At 48.5% G+C, this 17,810-nt stretch overlaps 1 protein-coding gene across 1 annotated transcript; it reads right to left on the bottom strand.

Moving 5' to 3' along the window:
* Nucleotides 1-3,007: 3,007 nt before the first annotated feature.
* On the bottom strand, nucleotides 3,008-4,218 carry LOC112901518 (protein LITTLE ZIPPER 3-like). The gene is made up of 2 exons (XM_025970448.1): nucleotides 4,138-4,218; nucleotides 3,008-3,616 (listed from the first exon to the last, which is right to left on the bottom strand). The coding sequence occupies exon 2, from the start codon at nucleotides 3,601-3,603 to the stop codon at nucleotides 3,307-3,309; it is 297 nt and encodes a 98-aa protein (XP_025826233.1). The 5' UTR covers nucleotides 3,604-3,616; nucleotides 4,138-4,218; the 3' UTR covers nucleotides 3,008-3,306.
* Between the last annotated feature and the right edge of the window lie 13,592 nt (nucleotides 4,219-17,810).

Here is a 17,810-nt window from a genome sequence, read left to right as displayed (position 1 = left end):
TATCAAAATTAGAAGGAATTGAGTTATGACAAAACTAAAACAACATATATTTTAGAACAGATGGAATACTGTTGTTACCATTTTGGAAAAATTTGCATTATTATTTTTGCAATAGGCTGGGCAAACCTGAAGATCGAGGCCTCTCATCAGGATAACGCAAGTTGGAGAAACAATGTGTTTCAAAAAGTTGGAGCTTCTGAAGCAAACGACGAAAATCGCACTTTGGACAAGAAGAGACGCTAGCGCTGCTTTGAGTGCGGCAAATAGTTAACAGCCCATCGCTTAAGAGTCCATCGGCCCATCGCAATAAGTATCTTTTTATATAAAATCGCGACGGTATTTAGCCCGGCCTACTAGAACAACGATGTTTTAGTGCGGCCCATTCTTCGAAGCCTTGCGATTAAACGGCCCATCTAGATGTGGCCGGCAAGAGAACGAAGCCAATCGGAGTCGAAGAAGCCGAAGGGCGGACCGGCGGAGGCGCTCGGACTCCTCGGCGACGACGATCGAGATCGCAGATCGCTCCTCGCCGTTTGCCGCCGCCCGATCCCCTGCGACGAGCCGGACCTCCTGCCTACCCGGTATGCTCCTCCTGCCCCCCGCGCCGCCGATTACCAGACGCGATCCTGTCGGCGATACGAAGTAGAATCGCTTCCCGGATGCCGCCGCGCGGCCGCGCCGGACGACTGCGTGGCCGCGGAGGAGCAATAACCAGAAAAGAAAAATAAATGACGCTCCCTCCTCCCGCCATTTTTGTTCCGTTGCTCAAGTTGTGCGCGCCCCGCCCCGCCCGCGGCCGGGTACGGTGATAATTGTGTTCGCGGTGTGGGGGCGAGCGGTGGCGGGGATCGTTCAAACAGGCAATCAGGTGGTTTCGCAGCCGATGCGGATTTCTGCGTCTACCTGGCTGCTTGCGCGCGCCCCGCAGAGGCTCTCCTGGTCCCGCGGCGAGCCTTTCATGTGCTGACTTCGTGCTCGGTCGGCCTGTGGCGAGTTAGAGTTCTGGCCAGTGGGCACATGGATGGCGCTTGGGCCTGCTGCACTAGGGATCTTTTGATATGTGCCGATTTAGAACTGACAGTGTGATCTGTGCTCACATTGTGGAAACCTCTTATTGTTTCAGAATACTAAGTCTGATATAGTGCTCTTTCACTGAGATGTGCTTGTAATAGACTAGCGTCTCTCAGGATAAATTGGCTTCACATTTTGATTCTTGAACAGTGAAAACCAACTATCTTTAACATATGGTTTGACGGAATGGCTATATCTTTGTACTGACTGTTATTCTCCCCCATGCATACTCTGCCGTGGATCTCATTGATCAGGACCAAAGTGGTAGCATACAGTAATTAACAGTTTAACACAAACTTGTCTACATGGATGTGAATACGTTATGTGGTTCCCATGGTTGGTCCACATCTCATCATGGAGCATGTGATTAGTACAGTAGATAAAAATTACACACTGATACCTCCTATTTCACGATACAGTCAGGGGATTGATTGCGCTCAATATTAGGATGCCAACAGGAGCAAGGTTCAAATATAATCTGCCAGAAAAATGGAACTCTGGTCATTACAGACAGCACAATCATTTGAAATATGTTACCCTCTGTTGTTTATTTGCAATCTATTACTCTCTGTTGTTTCCAACTTGTCTTTTTTTTCTACTGCGAGATAACTGCAGTAGAGTTAGTTTTAGTATCTACAGTTCAACAAGTTAGGTGATGGGATGCATTGCTGTGTGTCAATCATCTTGCAGAACTGTACTCAATTCCACTTGTCCTTGTTCATGCTGTGCATCTGTTGTAGTGTTGACAAATACAACCATTTTCTTATTGAACAAAAGAAAGAAATTAGGTGCCAGCCTGCATACTTCTTTTTTCCTTTTCTTTAGGCTACCCGGATGGTCCCTAACTGAACTCTTAAACGTTGTCATGTGGTATTTTGTGGGACCGTAGGCTCAAACAATTCCTCATGATAGCAATGGGGCCCACATATGAGTCAAGTAATATGTCATCTTGTCTCTTGAGAATTCTTTTGAGTCCTCTGAGAAGGGTTGAAAGTCCAAACCACTTGCTGAGACTGACATCAACATGCATCTTGACATCTTGCATGAGTGTCATTGTGTCATCTAAATCCCTCCTTAAGCACACTTATTCGATTATCTTGCACAGCTAGCTACAGGTCTGCAGATCATATATAACAAGTTCTATGTTCATGTCCTCTGCTAGGCTAGTATTACAGTGAATGCTGGATGGATGGTTCGGCTTGTCAGGCGTATGTTTGGTTGCAACTGTGTAAGTGAACAGCTGATCGGGGTGATGTGATCGAGGAAGGGTGGAGCTGTCAGATAGCTCCTGGATTCTTGGATATGTGGGACAAAGCACGGCCATGATAGGCATGATGCTCCTTGCATGTGCAGCACGGGAAAGAAGAGCTAGTGATGAGTGCATGTCATAATACATGTTTTTTTCTCGGTTCTGGTTCTGATTGAACTTGATGAGCTAGCCAATCGAATGGTGAACGCTACGATCTTTTACCATGAGAAATTCACCTATTGTAGTGCACTGACAAACAGATCTTCCCTTTTGCTTCACAGAGAATGGTGCTGGTGAGTTGTGACTGTTGTCTTCGAGCTTGCTTTTGACTCATTGTGGATATGCCAACAGAGTGGTCTGCTTATGTTGGAGGTTAGATTTCTGTCTCTTTAAATTACTGCACTTCTCATATACTCTCATGTAACTTGAATGCCACTTGTACATTTGTAGTACTAAAGCAGCATGAGAATCATGTCGCGTCCCCAGTTTAAGAGGGCTATCTCAAATGTACATTAGCCTTCTGAATTCTCAAGCCTGATGAGCACCTTTCATTGCTTTGTCATTACACTACTTGTATTAAAAAAAATTACAGTACTTGTATTTTCGCACTGCCCTTAGCCAACCTACTGTACTGGGCTTTTGAAGAAAAAATAGGGTAACATCATGCATTAGATTGGCACATTATCATCAAACAAGCAGCAGATAACATTTGCCATATGCTCTGGTGCAAGTTGTGCTAAACACCCCTGAAAAGCAAGAGCTGCTGAAGCATCACTGCCATGCAGCACACAATGACCCCAACTATGTCTATATACCCCTAGCTGATCTAGCTACCCATCCTATCCATGAGGACTCTGCTACACATCAGTAGGCATGCGATCTCCATCAGCTGAAACCAAACACACAGCCCTAACATCCAGGAAGTAAACAATTAATAGGAACTACAAACTCTAGCTCATGACACTACGACAGTAACCGGCCGCGTATCAGTTGGCGACCGCCTTCTTGGGCTTGGGCGCCGCCTTCTTCTCGTGGCCGCCGTGCGCCCCTGGAGCGGCAGCGTTGAGGTCAGGGATGGCCGCGCGGTTGCCTGCCGCCGCCGCGTTCCCGTTGGCCTTGGCGCTGTTGGTGTTGGCCGCCGCCGTCTTGGCGAGCCGCTGCTTGAGCTCGGTGAGCAGGGCCTGGTTCTCCTGGTTGAGCAGCAGCGCCTTCTTGCGCAGCCGCTCGTTCTCCTTCATGATGTAGCAGTTCTGCAGGTACAACTTCGCGTTCAGCCTGTCCATCCTCGCCTGGCCTCTGCAGCACAACAGGGGGAACGAAGTTAGCAGCAGCAGACGTGGTTGCACACTTGGACCCTGTGGGGGGGGGGGGGGGGGGGCATGCTCCAGATTTTCAGACATGAGACCGAAGCTAAGCCATGCAGACTGCAAAACGAAACAGAGTGCTAGCAGAGCAGCGGCAGACACTGAAGCATATCTCTTCTGAAGCTTCTCTCTATATTTTTTTAAAAAAATCAGGACACAAAGTCTTCCTGATTCTAACTTCTAAACACATCATTACAGTTACACCATTGTTAAACACATGCCAGTACAACTCCTACTAGAACATGCAACTTGCAAGGCTGCCAAGACACATAAACAAATCAAAGGCATTGGGGGCAGAGCAGATTGCATAAAGCAGAAACGAACAAAAAGGTATGGAAGCAGAAGCGCCAAGTGTTCCAGACCAAGAGGGAGGTCCATGATTGTGCATGCATGCAAGATGCGACGAGCAAGCACATCACCAAGGGAAAAAAGTGACGAGACTGAGAGCATCACCTCGTTGGAAGCCGCCGCTCGCTGCCTGCCGGGGTGGGAGATGTGGAGGCCTAAAGCAGCTCGCTCACTCGAGTAGCAAATGGGGAGGGGGGGGGGGGGGCGCAGTGGAGATTGCTGGTGGGGCAGCGGAGGAGGCGGCGGCTGGAGGCAGCTGGGTTCGTCGGCGAAGCCCACCGCCGCTTTTTGCTGCGAGATGAGATTGTGCTGGGTCATCCGGGCGGGTGGTGGGGCTTATTTATAGGCGCGGCCGCGACCTCGCCGGCCTCGCTGACGCGCGGGGCCCCGCGCGGCGTCGCACGTACGGGGGCGGGTGGGGGGGGGGGGTGGGGGTGTGGGGTGGGTCTGCCACTCATGAGCCCTTTGAACTGGAAGCGGAGGGACAGAGGGGATGGTATGATGCGCGGTCGTAAAGGAGGAGGTGGGGGGACGGACGGACGGAACGGGCCGGCCGGCCGGCGGCAGGGCGGCGTAAATGGTGGCTAATCATGAGGCCGGGGCGCGCGGCGCCTGGCCTCATGTGACGGCCGCGCCACCGCAACGCTGACTGCACGGCCGGCCGTGCCTCGCCGTCGCCGGCCGGGGGGTTACAGAGAAGTGATGGTCGGAGTAATGCCGGTAGCTTACTATGTTTTCTTCGAGTTCATTTTTGGCACAAAGGACTTGCTTTTCTTTAGTTGAAAGCGTGTGAAGAAATCGAACTGTTTCGTGTGAAATTATATTTATATATATGCTTAATCAGTGGCTACGGCTGCAGGTGCAGGTGCTGGAAAAAGGCTCCTTGCAGCTCAACCACCGGCATGCCACATTTCGCGTAACAGGGTACGGTTGCCTGGACCATCATAGCTTAAGCCCTGGTTTTGTCAACAGGTGATCATGCATGCGTCCACCGGCGTCAAGTCAGCAAGATCTCAAGAGCAGCCCCAACGTGCAGCTGCTTCCATTGCACACTCACAGTCTTGTACTTTTACAGCGGGGGAAGCGCAGTAACCTCGGCGTTAATGGTCCATGGGAGCACTAGCTTTTAGTGATTTGGAGCCGCTGGCCAGGCCAGAATGGTTAGTGGAAAGAGGTCAAGAGGGGGACGACGAGGGAGGGAGGAGGGGGGGCTTCCCCTTCAAATGATGATGATGATGGGCCTCGGCCGGCCCAAGATTCGTAATGATGGCTCGCCTCCGGGTCCTCGCTCATCATCACGCGCCACACCGCTTCTTCTTTTTCTCCCTTTATTTACCCCTCTCCTCTCCTCTTCTTCTTTTTACAGTATGCCAGGTGGATTATCATTGCTTTATTTACTGCGCCGCCCCCTGCTTCGTTCCTTTAACACCACCATCCGGTGATCCTGATCTCCTCTCCCACCAATTGAATGCCTCACGATTGAAGAAGAAGCCCGGCCCGATTTTTACTGCACGCCTGCCATCTCGTGCTCTCTCCTTTGTTCTTGCTTCTTTACCCTTTTCCTTTTTGGCCCGGTTCACCCTCTTGCCTTTTGCAAGGCTCTTGCTGAAATGTGATTGTTGCATGAAACAGAGTCCTCGAAGGAAATCCATGTGGCGGCAGAAGTGGTGCAGGGATATGGAAAGAAGATTGGGGAAAAGAAGAGAGGGGGTAATGAACTAATGATGTTTGACAGCCTGGGCTCCCTAGGCTGCAAATATGAGAGTAATTGGGGTTAAGTTAGTCATAGTAACTTTTGCCATGACTGATTAGCAAAGTACAGCCGACAACTTCGTAGCAACAAGTATGATAAATGGCATCGTTAAGTTAGTCCAACAATTGCTTATGGGCCATGGCGTTAACAACGTTTAGGTTGCCACATCGTTAAGTAAGAGGCTGAAAACTATTCTATAAATAAAAGATAGCCCATAAATGTCAACTTTCTCAATTTTTTTTTGCGAATTCTTTTCTTAATTTAGTTGTGCAATATGTCTCCATGGGCTGGCACATGATAATTTTGTCCGATCCCTGTCACAAACTTTTTTGTCGAGTCCAAATTCTCCTAGAACCCAGTGCAGTTTTGCAATGGATAGATCAGAGTACTACCAGAAAAGGCATCCATGTGAAAAAGGGAATGGAAAAGGAATCTTAAGCAAATCTTGGCCATGGTTTCTAGGAGAACAAAAAAAAAAGGAAAAAGGAATCTTAAGCAAATCTTGTCCATGGTAGGAGAATTATGGTCGTACTGATTGAACTCGATCCGTTGCGGCAATCCTAATGACCCCAAGACAGAGGAGCAATAATGACAGCTGTGACTCCTCATAAAGAAAAAAGTTATGATCCCTGTGACAGAGAGTAGTCGCAATCCAATCCTTGCCGCTGCCATAACCATCTCCATGTAGCTAGCTGCACTGCTTCTGGTTCCTCTTGCTCGCAGGCCATGGAGACAGGCAATTCAAGAGATGCGAGGGGAGGGGGGCAGTGCAAGTGCACGGCCATGATAGCCAATTGAAAGCGAAGCCATCATTTGGGGTTGGGGTTTCCCCTTCTCGACCGTGTGCTCTTGCCACCCCCCGTCTCCAACCGGCCTCCGTTTCGGCCCATCAACTTATTGCACCACTCGAAAGCCTCATCGATGCCTCATCAGCTAGCTACCCCCATCCAACACATATGCTAGTAGCACTGTAGCGCACTCGATCGCATGAGAAAGATAAAGAGCACACACGCTTACTCGACCGGGCTAAGGTTGGGTGGGCGTCTCTTTCCCTAGGGCCCGGGCTAGCAAGGCCTAAGCAGAGGCCATCTGTTTTTGTTTTTTATTTTTTTTGTTAGAGCAAGACTGTGACTGGAAAACCAAGTTTCGCAGGAAAGGAACCTGTCTAGGAGGATGCATGCCAGCAATGGCAGCATGTGTAGTGCAATTAGGGTGTAAACCGGTAGATGCTGTTTGCTGGCGCTGCCAAACCAACTAGGATGCTTGTGCTTTGTGTACAGGCTCGTGACGGTGTCAGCAATTAGCACTTGCATCTTCAGAGAGGCCACCCGCCCAATGGGTTCCTACCGCCTAGTCTCCTACCGTGTACTTGCGGTGAAGCTCCCCTGATTTATTTTGGCAAGCAAAGCAAACAGGCCCGAATCATTCGAATAATGAAAGGCTGTGCCAAGAAGAAGAAGCTGCTGGCTGCTGCCTGGCTCTGGCTGGTCAGACCTGCAGGCAGGGGCGAATAATGAGCTGCACGGTTTCTAGAAACGCATGATGGAAGAAGGCAGGCAGACCGGGTGGACGCAGGAGCATCGCAATGAAGGGGGAGCACACGGGGCATGGACACAAAGTTGGATACTGCATGGGCACAATCAATGGGGTTCGGCGAAAAGGGCCGCGCGCAGGAGCAGGAGCTAAGGGCGCAGGGTCAATGCGGCGCATCGATTCGCCCCGCGGAAAACTTTTTTCCGGCGGGGTTGGCCGTGGCCGAGCGAGCGAAACATACCGGCGGCGGGAGCTCAGGGTGGTCATGGCCGATCGGACCCGGTCGTCACGTTGGGCGTGTCAGGCTCGGGCAGGCAGGGGGGAATTATCGTGGCGCAGACTACTCGAGAGCGAGGCCGGGGATAAGTTCGGCTGCGCGCGCGACGCAGCCGGCCTAACTCCGTCGAGCGGCGATCACGTGGGGATGCGACGCAATGCAAGAGACGTTGCAGCTAGCGGCGAGGCAGCTGTGGTGTAGTACCAGTAGGGCGCGTACAGCGTTTCAAACCGAACGTTGAGCGAGTCGTGGGCATACGCCCTACCAGCCCCGGTGCGGCGGTGCAATGGGCGCTGGGTCGTAAAGTAAACGGGAAGGGCGACAGAACGAGCGGTGCTGGGCTGAGCCTCCGAGCCTGAGGAAATAGAAGACACGCCCGCAGTCTCGTGCGGACGTACGGGTCCGGCGCCGGCCGGCGAAACAGGCAAGAGACCGAGAGCAGCAAAGCAACCTAGACGCGCGCATGCTCAAACGGACTCGCTCTCGCCGGCTGAGTCCGGACGAGGCTGGCAGTCGGGCCCGGGCACGAGGCGCGACCAGTGGGGGCCCGTGCGTCGGTACCTCGGCACACGCCACCTGCTCACCGGCCACTGCCAGGGGCGTGAACAAGGGCGGAGGGTTCGCTGGGGTGGTCACTGGTCAGTGCACGTACGCGCGGCGCGCCGATGGCCATCGATGGATGGTTCCGCGACGCTCGCCGCTGCGACTGCGAGACACGGGCAAGGACCCTGCCCCCCGCACGCATTTGTCGGGTTGGATGGTGGCAGGGGAGGGACTCTGGGGTCTAGGGAGGGGCGTGCTGCGTGCATGGAAATCGCGTTGCGCCGCACTGCTCGTGCGCGTCGCTCGCTCGCTCGGGCTGCCGCTGAACCCATCATGACCTGGCATGCATGGGGCTTCGGCCGTGCGCGGCGCCGCAACAGTGGCCTAGCTAGCACGAGGGAATCGCATCGCGGCAGGTCGTAGCTCGTGCCCATGCCCATGCGTCGCGTGCGTGACATGATCCTGAGCAGCGGGCAGCACGCACGGGTGCGTGTGGACGAGCGACGACGAGCGCGGCGCGGAATCTCCTTTTCCTTTGGGCGTGCACGCGCGCGCGCCCTGATGCCGGCGCCGGGCAATAATTTCACGCCGCGTAGGTGCTTGCTTCGAGCATCCAATCCAATCCAAGCGCGCGCCAGAAGCCTTCCGATTCGAGCCCGCCGCGACGCGGCTGAGATCGATCTCGTCTCGCGGGCGATGGAACCTGATGATGACGCGCGGGCTCGAGCCCGATCCCGAGCTGGTGATGGGCCGCAGGTTCAGAGGCCTTCCGGGGTTCAGTTTGTCCTGCCAGAGCCCCGCCGCTGGCTGGACACGCGCGCACGCATGATGGCGCCCGACGAAAACACGGCGAAAGGCGGTCGAGTATGGCCCTCAGGCCCTGGATGCCGTGGAATTAACTGGGCGGCTGGCTCGCACGGCCGGAGGAAGAAAATCGCGTGAAGGTTGAGCCGTTGGGCATGGAGGCGGCGACGAACGCAGGGGGACAAAGGGGGGAGCGGCCGGGGCACGTAGCTCGCCAGAGAAGCGGCCAGGCGTTGGGGTCCTCCGGCCTCGGCCGACCATTACCAGCCTCAGCTCTGGTCTCTGATCGAAATGATCCCAACCCAACAGAATCCGTGTTAAAAAAAAAAGAACACCCGACAGAGGCGGGGAAGGCTGGCTGCTCGTTGCAACATGCGTGTAAGCTAGCTTTAGGCATACTAGTAATTGAGGTACACACGTTACTCAACCAATTATGATTGTGTTGCAGTTATATGTTTCACGTGCTACCTTTCTTATTTTTGGAAATGTAATCATCCTATGTACTAGCTTTATGAAGCTATATATAGGCCTGTTGCTAGAACAAGTACTTTCTGAAACTGCTGCATTTGACATCATTTGCAAAAATTATACACTGCTTTTTATATATGAACTGTTTGATTAGCTAGCAATGAGATCAAATTTTTAGACAATCCTGTGAATCGAATTCCAGAGTTACTAGAAGAAAAGAAGAAGAAAGAAGAACCAAATTCGATCTTGAATCGAAGGAGCAAAATAAGAAACTCTAACCCTAGCAAGAAACGAGGCCGCGGGACCTACCTAGCTCCCGCCGCCACCACCGCCGGCAGTTGCTATGCGGGCAGCCACACCCGAGCCGCCGGTTCCGCCGGCGCTCCTCTGCCACCGCGCGGGAAGACAAGCTGTGGCTTGACCCATGTCGCCGGCGTACGGGCTCGGGGCCAGGGCACCACCGCTAGACCGCTCGATGGCGGCACGTCCACCCCACGGTGAGCGCGCGCACCGGCGAGGGGACTGGCGGCAGCGTCGCCACCTTCTCCTCGGATCCGCCTCGAGCGGCCGCCGCCTCGGTCACGAGCTGAGCAGAGAAAGGGGAGGAGGAAATGAGAGCTAGGGTTTCCGCCGGGGGGAGCTGGCCACCGCCGGTTTTGATCCGGCGAGGTGCGCGGGCAGCCGTCCGATCAGATGAACGGCTCCCATTACGCGGACTGGCTCCCAGCCTAGGCAGGGGGAAGGGCGAGGTGCCGCGGTGGGCCTCTTCGCCGGCCCAGGCCCAGGTTGCGGCCTGGGACGCGGGGGGCGCGCACGCGGGCAGGCTGAGACAGGCCGCACGCGTGGGACGACTGGCTGTTGGGCCGCTCGCATGGTGGGCTAAGCCGCGCGAAGATGGGCCGCGGGCTGGATTTGCCGGCTGGGCTGCATGAACAGTGATCTTTTAATTATCATTATTTTTAGAAGCTCTTTTGATGAATTTTAGTATAGTTTCATCTCTAATTTATTTGCACCAACGTGATATTCTTTAGAGAGTAGATGAGTATATAAAGATGATGCTTCTGAAAATGTATTTTATTACGTTTCCACTGCTTTTATATTTGTGTTCATCTTCTAATTAAATTAGAACCAACGGGACAATTTAATTGGAAGAGTAGTTAAATTTTCAAGTTAATTGTGATATTGTAATTTTTCTGACCAAAGTTGATAATAACAATATTATAATTTTATTCATAAGTTTTTTTTCATACATTATTTCTATTTCTGCCCAACGGTGATATAGAATTAATGTAGCAGTAAACATTGTATGTTTTAATTTTGACCAACGTTAAATTAAAGCATGCAAGTGTTATTATTAAATCTCCTCAATTCCTTTTGAATTAATTGTTTTCAGGCTACAACCCAATATTATTTATCTCGTCCATCGAGCCCCTCAATGGAGGGAACTATGGCTCATGGAGAGAAAAGTTTGAGATGGCACTTGCACTGTCTGAGATTGATCTAGCACTGACTTCACCCTGTCCCACTAGACCTGAGGACTTGGTGAGGGGAGAAAATGAGACCGAGGCAGCATGGACCGCTCCGCAGCGAGAACATGCACCGTTAGTAATGAAATACGATCTTGATAAGGCAAAGTGGGATCAGTCAAACCGCAAGTGCCTGATGGTGATTAAGAGCTCTATTGTGGAGGCAATAAGGGGAGCAATCCCAGAAAATACCACCGCCATTGAATATCTCAGGAAGGTGGAGAGTCAGTTTACTGGCTCTTCAAAGGCTTATATAAGCACTCTGATTAAGAGGTTAGTCACTGAAAAATACAATGATGGTGGAGGGATAAGAGAGCACATACTTCGGATGAGCAACATGGCATCCAAGCTTAAGCCTATGAACATGGAGCTTCCAATTGAGTTTCTAGTTCACTTGGATTTTACTTCTTTGCCTAGAGAATATGATTCTTTTGAAGTTAACTATAACTTACACATAGAGAAATGGGATATTGAGAAGCTCATTGCCATATGTGTGCAAGAAGAAGAACGGCTTAAGGGCTCATATGGTGATTCAGTGAACCATGTGAAGCAAGACAAGAAGAGGAGCTACCATGAAAAGAATGCTAAACCACCAGAAAAACCTCAGTAGGAAAGAGGCTCCTCTTCCAAGTCATATGGAAAGGCCCCACAAAATATTCACCATCCAAGACAGGGCACTCAAGAAGTAGTGGGAAGAGACCAATGTAGATGGTGCAGGAAGAAAGGACACTACCAGCAGGACTGTCCAGAGTTCCTGAAGCATCTAAACAGAAAGGGTGAGGACACTATTACATTCGTGGATGAGTCCTTGTATTTAAATTATGCAAAATCTACTTGGTGGATTGATTCAGGTGCAACTATTCATGTTGCTAATTCCTTACAGGGATTCCGTATGAGGAGGATCCTACAAAGAGGAGAAAGAAAACTTAGAGTCGCCAACAGCGTTGAGGCTGAAGTTAAAGCGATATGAGAACTCCCATTAGAATTGAATAATAGCTTCATTCTTTATTTGTACAATGTGCTCTATGTACCCTCTTTGAGTAGAAACTTGATTTCAGTATCATGCTTAGTTGATGATGGATTTGATTGCCATTTTGGCAAAGAACAATGTTTGATTAAGTCCAATAAAAAGTGTGTTGGTCTTGCCTTCCGACAAGACAAGCTATATATGGTATCAATGCATGAGAATGTGAATGTTGTATGAAATGAAGAAAAGAATGAGTCCTCCTCGACTACGAATGTACAATCCAAGCGCAAATGATGCGATAACGAAACATCAGCGAAATTATGGCACTGTCGTTTAGGCCATATTTCGAATGGGAGAATTGAACGATTAATCAAAGAGGAAATTCTGCGTCGTCTAGATTTTTCAGACACCGAATATTGCATCGATTGCATTAAAGGAAAGTATGTTAAACAAACTAAGAAAGGAGCCAAACGAAGTGCACGGGTTTTGGAAATAATACATACAGACATTTGTGGTCCATTTCGCATAAAGACTGTGGACGGTTAGGATTCGTTCATAACGTTTACAGATGATTATTCGTATTATGGCTATATTTATCCAATTAAAGAACGATCGGAAGCGTTGGATAAGTTTAAGATATTCAAAACTGAAGTAGAAAATCTGCACAGTTTAAAGATTAAGATAGTAAGATCTGACCGTGGGGGGAGTACTACGGTCAACATACCCCATATGGTCAAGTTCCTAGACTTTTTTGCAACCTTCTTACAGGAAAATGGAATAGTCGCTCAGTACTCTGCACCGGGCGAGTCTCAACAGAACGAAGTAGCTGAAAGACTCAACCATACCTTAACGGATAAGGTGAGAAGTATGATAAGCTACTCCACTTTACCGAAAAGTTTGTGGATGGAGGCACTGAAAACTACCGCTCACATTCTTAATCGAGTACCAAGCAAGTCGGTGCCAAAAATACCGTATGAGTTATGGACAGGAAGAAAACCTACATTAAATTATTTACATGTGTGGAGCTGTCCAGCTGAGGCAAAAGTATTTAACTAAAATATTGGAAAACTAGATTCAAAAACAGTCAGTTGCTATTTCATTGGCTATCTAGACAAGTCAAAAGGTTATTGCTTTTATTGTCCTAACAGACATACGAAGTTCGTACAAACAAGGCACGCTATCTTCTTGGAGGACGAGATGATCAGGGGGAACATGATAGCACGAGAAATTAGCCTTGTGGAGAAGCGGATGCATGTACCCACTCCGATGATTCAGGAACCATTCTTCTTGACACTTGTTGTTGCTGCACCGATAGTACGTGATACTGCGGTGACAACATCTGTTGTTAGTTCTCCTATGGCAACAATGAATGGAAATGAAGAACCTGTCGTTCAGGATCCTATAGAACCCGTCGTCACACAAGAGGAAGAGCTACAACAGCCCCAGGTAGAAGAAGTGCTGATTAGTGAAGGCCCAGAAGGTCTCAAAGAAATAGAAAACCAGTTATCTCTAAAGGCTATGAAGTCTTTGTTAGCGAGAAATTCAAATGGAAGGTGATCCCACTAATTTTGAAGAAGCCATGAGAAACGCTCACTCATCGAAGTGGCTTGAAGCCATGCAGGATGAGATGAAATCAATGAGTACCAATAAAGTTTGGGACTTAGAAGAAATTCTTAAAGGAGCCAAGATAGTAGGCTGTAAATGGGTCTACAAAATAAAATATGACTTTAGAAGAAATGTAGAAGGGCTTCACGCAATGAGAAGAATAGATTATAATGAGATATTTTCTCCAGTCTCATGCAAAGATTCTTTTATAATCGTAATGGCATTGGTGGGACACTATGATTTAGAGTTGAATCAGATGGATGTGAAAACAACATTCCTTAATGGGGACTTGTACGAAAATGTTTACATGGCATAACCCAAAGGTTTTGTCATGGAAGAAAAAGAGTGTATGGGATGCCGCTTGAAGAAATTTATTTATGGATTGAAACGAGCCTCTAGACAGTGGTATTTAAAGTTTGATGAAACAATAAGGAAGTTTGGGTTTAAAGAGAATGAGAAGAACAATTGCGTTTATGCGAAGTTCAAGAATGGAAAATTTATTTTCCTAATCCTATATGTAGATGATATCTTACTCGCTAATAGTGATGTCAGTCTGCTATTGGAGAGGAAGAAGTTTTTGTCCTCGAATTTCGATATGAAAGATCTTGGTGAAGCTTCATTCATATTAGGAATTGAAATTTTCCGAGATAGAAGAAAGAGGGTATTAGGATTATCGCAGAAAACATACTTAGAAAAGATTCTAAAGAAATATAGTATGTATGCGAGTAAGCCAACACTTGCTTCTATAGTCAAGGCGGATAGTTTTGGGAAATTCCAATGTTCCAGGAACCAGTACGAGATCCATCGAATGAAAGCGGTTCCATATGCTTCAGTTGTCGGAAGCTTACATTATACTCAAGTATGCATACGCTCTGACTTAACATTTGCTACCGGGATACTTGGCAAATATCAGGATAATCCAGAAATAGAACACTGGAGAATGGTAAAGAAAACTTTGTGCTACGTACAAGGCACAAAAGGTCTCATGCTAACGTACAGAAGATCTGATTCCCTGGAAATAGAAGGGTACTCGGATTCAGATTTTGCGGGAGATGTAGATGAAAGAAAATGCACGTCAGGTTATGTATTCACTCTCGCGAAAGAAGCAATATCGTGGAAAAGCTCTAAGCAAACTGTCACTGCATCATCAATGATGTATGCTGAGTTTGTAGCTTGTTATGAGGCCACAAGGCAGTAAAATGGTTAAAGAAATTTGTACCCGGATTAAAAGTGGTAGACTGCATTCAAAGATCACTTAAATTGTACTGCGATAATGAACCAGCAGTGTTTTATGCTCACAACAACAAGTCAAGCGGTGCTGCCAAACATATTGACATAACGTTTTATGTTGTGAAAGAGAGAATCCAGGATCACACTATTAGTCTTGAGCATGTAAGAACAAAGGAAATGTTGAAGATCCGCTCACAAAAAGCTTACCACCCAATATGTTCAGAGAACACTTAGCCGGTATGGATTTACAGGAAAACCTATGATCCCTGGATAGTAAGGGTCTAGTTGAGAAGCTGTTTCAAAAAAAATGTTGTATTGTGGTTGTTAATCTAATGGAATTAACTGTTATGATGATGCATGCTCTATACACTTATCTATAATGAAATGGGTTAAATTAAGAATGTAAGAAGTAAGTAAGTAAGATGAGATCAAGGGGGAGAATGTTAGGATTGATCTCGTCCGACTCGGTCCAACGACCGAGTCGGAGTCCTTGATCGCACCCTGATCGGGGGCGCCCAACTGAGATGTGATTGGTGGGTCCCCGTCGCGCGGCGCTATATACAAGAGGTGGGAGCCGTAGGGGCACGCATGCCAAAGTTCGCGTGTCCCCTAAATCCACCGACAAAATCCTAATCCGATCTAGGGAGTGCTGTGAGTGACAGGAAGTGCCGCCGCCTTTTGCACCGCGCCTCCATCGTCAACTACTTCACCGACACCACATCTGCGCCTCGACACCAGCGCCCTCGAACACCAACGTTGCCCACACCACCACTCCTGCGTCCTCGACGTTGGCGACCTTGACCACCTGCGCGGCCCCCGCCACCACAATACCGTCACCGTCGTCATGGCAAGCTCCTCCACCAAACGCGAAGATCTACCTCTCTCTATCTCTCTCTCTCCCGTATATATGAATCCTTGATGTAATCCATGCTTTATTCTCAAGATTAAATGGAAAACCCGATGGATCTATTCCTAGAGATCCTGTGAATTCTATCAGCAAGTTCCACTACAGTTTTTGCGTTTCTGATGATCGAGGCAGTACGCAATTCCTTAAGTACCGCCTCTTGTTATCTATCGCGTGAATTTCTGCTCTTCAGTGCAAGCATCATTCTCCGTTACATTTCTGCATGTTTACCTGAGAAACTAACAATCTAGGATGCCATACTTATCATTCTGACACTCGAAATTTTGTATCAGATTTTTGTGACCCTCAAGGTAACACCTGGAGCGCCTGCAAAGGTCGTCATTATCCATGAATTCCGGCAAAGATGCTTGGTTTGTCAAACAGATATTGAATTGAATTTGGGGTATCCTTGTTGTTAGTGACGTACTGACTTGGAAAAACAGCAATTTGAATTGAAGCTAGCTTGGACAGAAGGTACACTCTTACCCTCTCCCTGTCCCTTTCCCTTGTTTGTAGTAGAGAAGCGTGCACAAAGGATTGAAAGAATCTAGTAGGTAGCACCATATGCAGGAGGGAAAGCTTTAACTTAGCATTGCTGCCTCTGAACTTGCACGTAGATAGCACTCTGTTTTACTAATTTCCAAAAGTATGGCATCTCTTTGATGTATTGTCCACCCAATTTTTTGGTGTCTGAACCTAAATGAACTGTGTTCAACTATTTTTTCTGTAATGTGCCGTGCTTACCCACTTTCCGTTTTCATATCATATTTGAGTTTTAATTTGCTGCTGTTGGATGTTAACTAGGTACACATGTCTTTCAACGCTCCCTGTAGTTCAGGGACTCATGATTCCATAGACGCCTATACATCTCAAATGCCACGTCGTACAAGGTCTAGTGTTTGGGAACACTATGAACAGAACTTAGTCGATGTGGATGGTGATCTAAAGGCCGTTTGTAAGTACTGTGGATTACATTTGACCACCAAATCTGGCACTAGCAGTCTAAGAGGTCATATTGCTAATGCTTGCCCAACAATTGATCCTTCTACCAGAAAGAGATTCCAAGCCACCCTCTTCAAGAAACCTTCTGCAGAACATTTTGTATTTGACCCCCAAGTTTGTCTGACGAGATGATTAAGTATATCAGTCATGAGGAAATTCCTTTTCTAAAGTTTGAATTACCTCCAACCATGGCTAAATACATTTCAATCGACTTTCAGAGTTAGGGATGTTGCTGTTCCGGCGATCTCCGGACTACGGCGAGTTGCAAACGCACGCACGCGAACACGATGGACACACAGATATGTGTTGCAAAAGAACGGCAGCGTTTTCTGATGTATTGATCTCCCTAAATACAGGTTAAGAAAACTAACTGACTCTCCTAAACAGACGGCAAGCCGATCAATAGAACGTGCCATCCCACATCCCCACGAACTCGTCGTCCACTTTCCTAAAGACCTGCTCCGCACGAACGCAGCGTGCATCAAGCTTCCTAAAGACTTGCTCCACCATCACACTGTGGCGAGCTTATTCAGAAGAAACAAAACATAGTCAGCCCAGGATTACACGCAACAATTCTCCTCCTAATCCTGATGCTGATTCTTGAGATTGACGACTCCAACACGATCACGCAGCTCCTGGAACAACACGCGACCGAGTGACTTCGTCATAATGTCCGCGAGCTGATCATTTGTTGAGATCTGCTCTAGGACAATCTTCCCGCCCTCCACGCACTATCTGATGTAGTGATATTTCACCTCTATATGCTTGCTTCTGTCGTGATGGATGGGATTCTTGATAAGATCAATGGCAGACTTGTTTCTGACCCGAGCAATTCTTTCAGTAGTCGAGCCAGCCAGACACCTTGACACGCTCCACTCCCAGCTGCAATGTACTCAGCTTCACACGATGAGAGAGCCACCACCTTCTGCTTGTTCGACTGCCAGGTGATGGGGCTGTGTCCCAGGTAGTACAGCACCCCTGTGGTGCTCTTCCGATCATCAACATCGCCGGCAAAATCACTGTCACTGAAGCCTATCAGACAGCCTCCATCTCCTCCCTCCTGCTTCCTTCGGTAGAACAGACCGTGACCAAGTGTTCCTGCAACATAACGCAATATGTGCTTCACTGCTGCGATGTGTTCTTCATGAGGCTGTTCCAGAAACCTA

The sequence above is a fragment of the Panicum hallii genome, chromosome 7 (genome assembly GCF_002211085.1).
Source record: "Panicum hallii strain FIL2 chromosome 7, PHallii_v3.1, whole genome shotgun sequence".
NCBI lineage: Eukaryota > Viridiplantae > Streptophyta > Magnoliopsida > Poales > Poaceae > Panicum > Panicum hallii.
The sequence above is the reverse complement of the archived record's forward strand: the minus strand, read 5'-3'. Positions and strand labels throughout refer to the sequence as shown.

What these genes read in the sequence shown, in the direction of transcription:
- LOC112901518 (XM_025970448.1), bottom strand. Translation starts at nt 3,603, where the DNA reads ATGGACAGGCTGAACGCGAAGTTGTACCTGCAGAACTGCTACATCATG.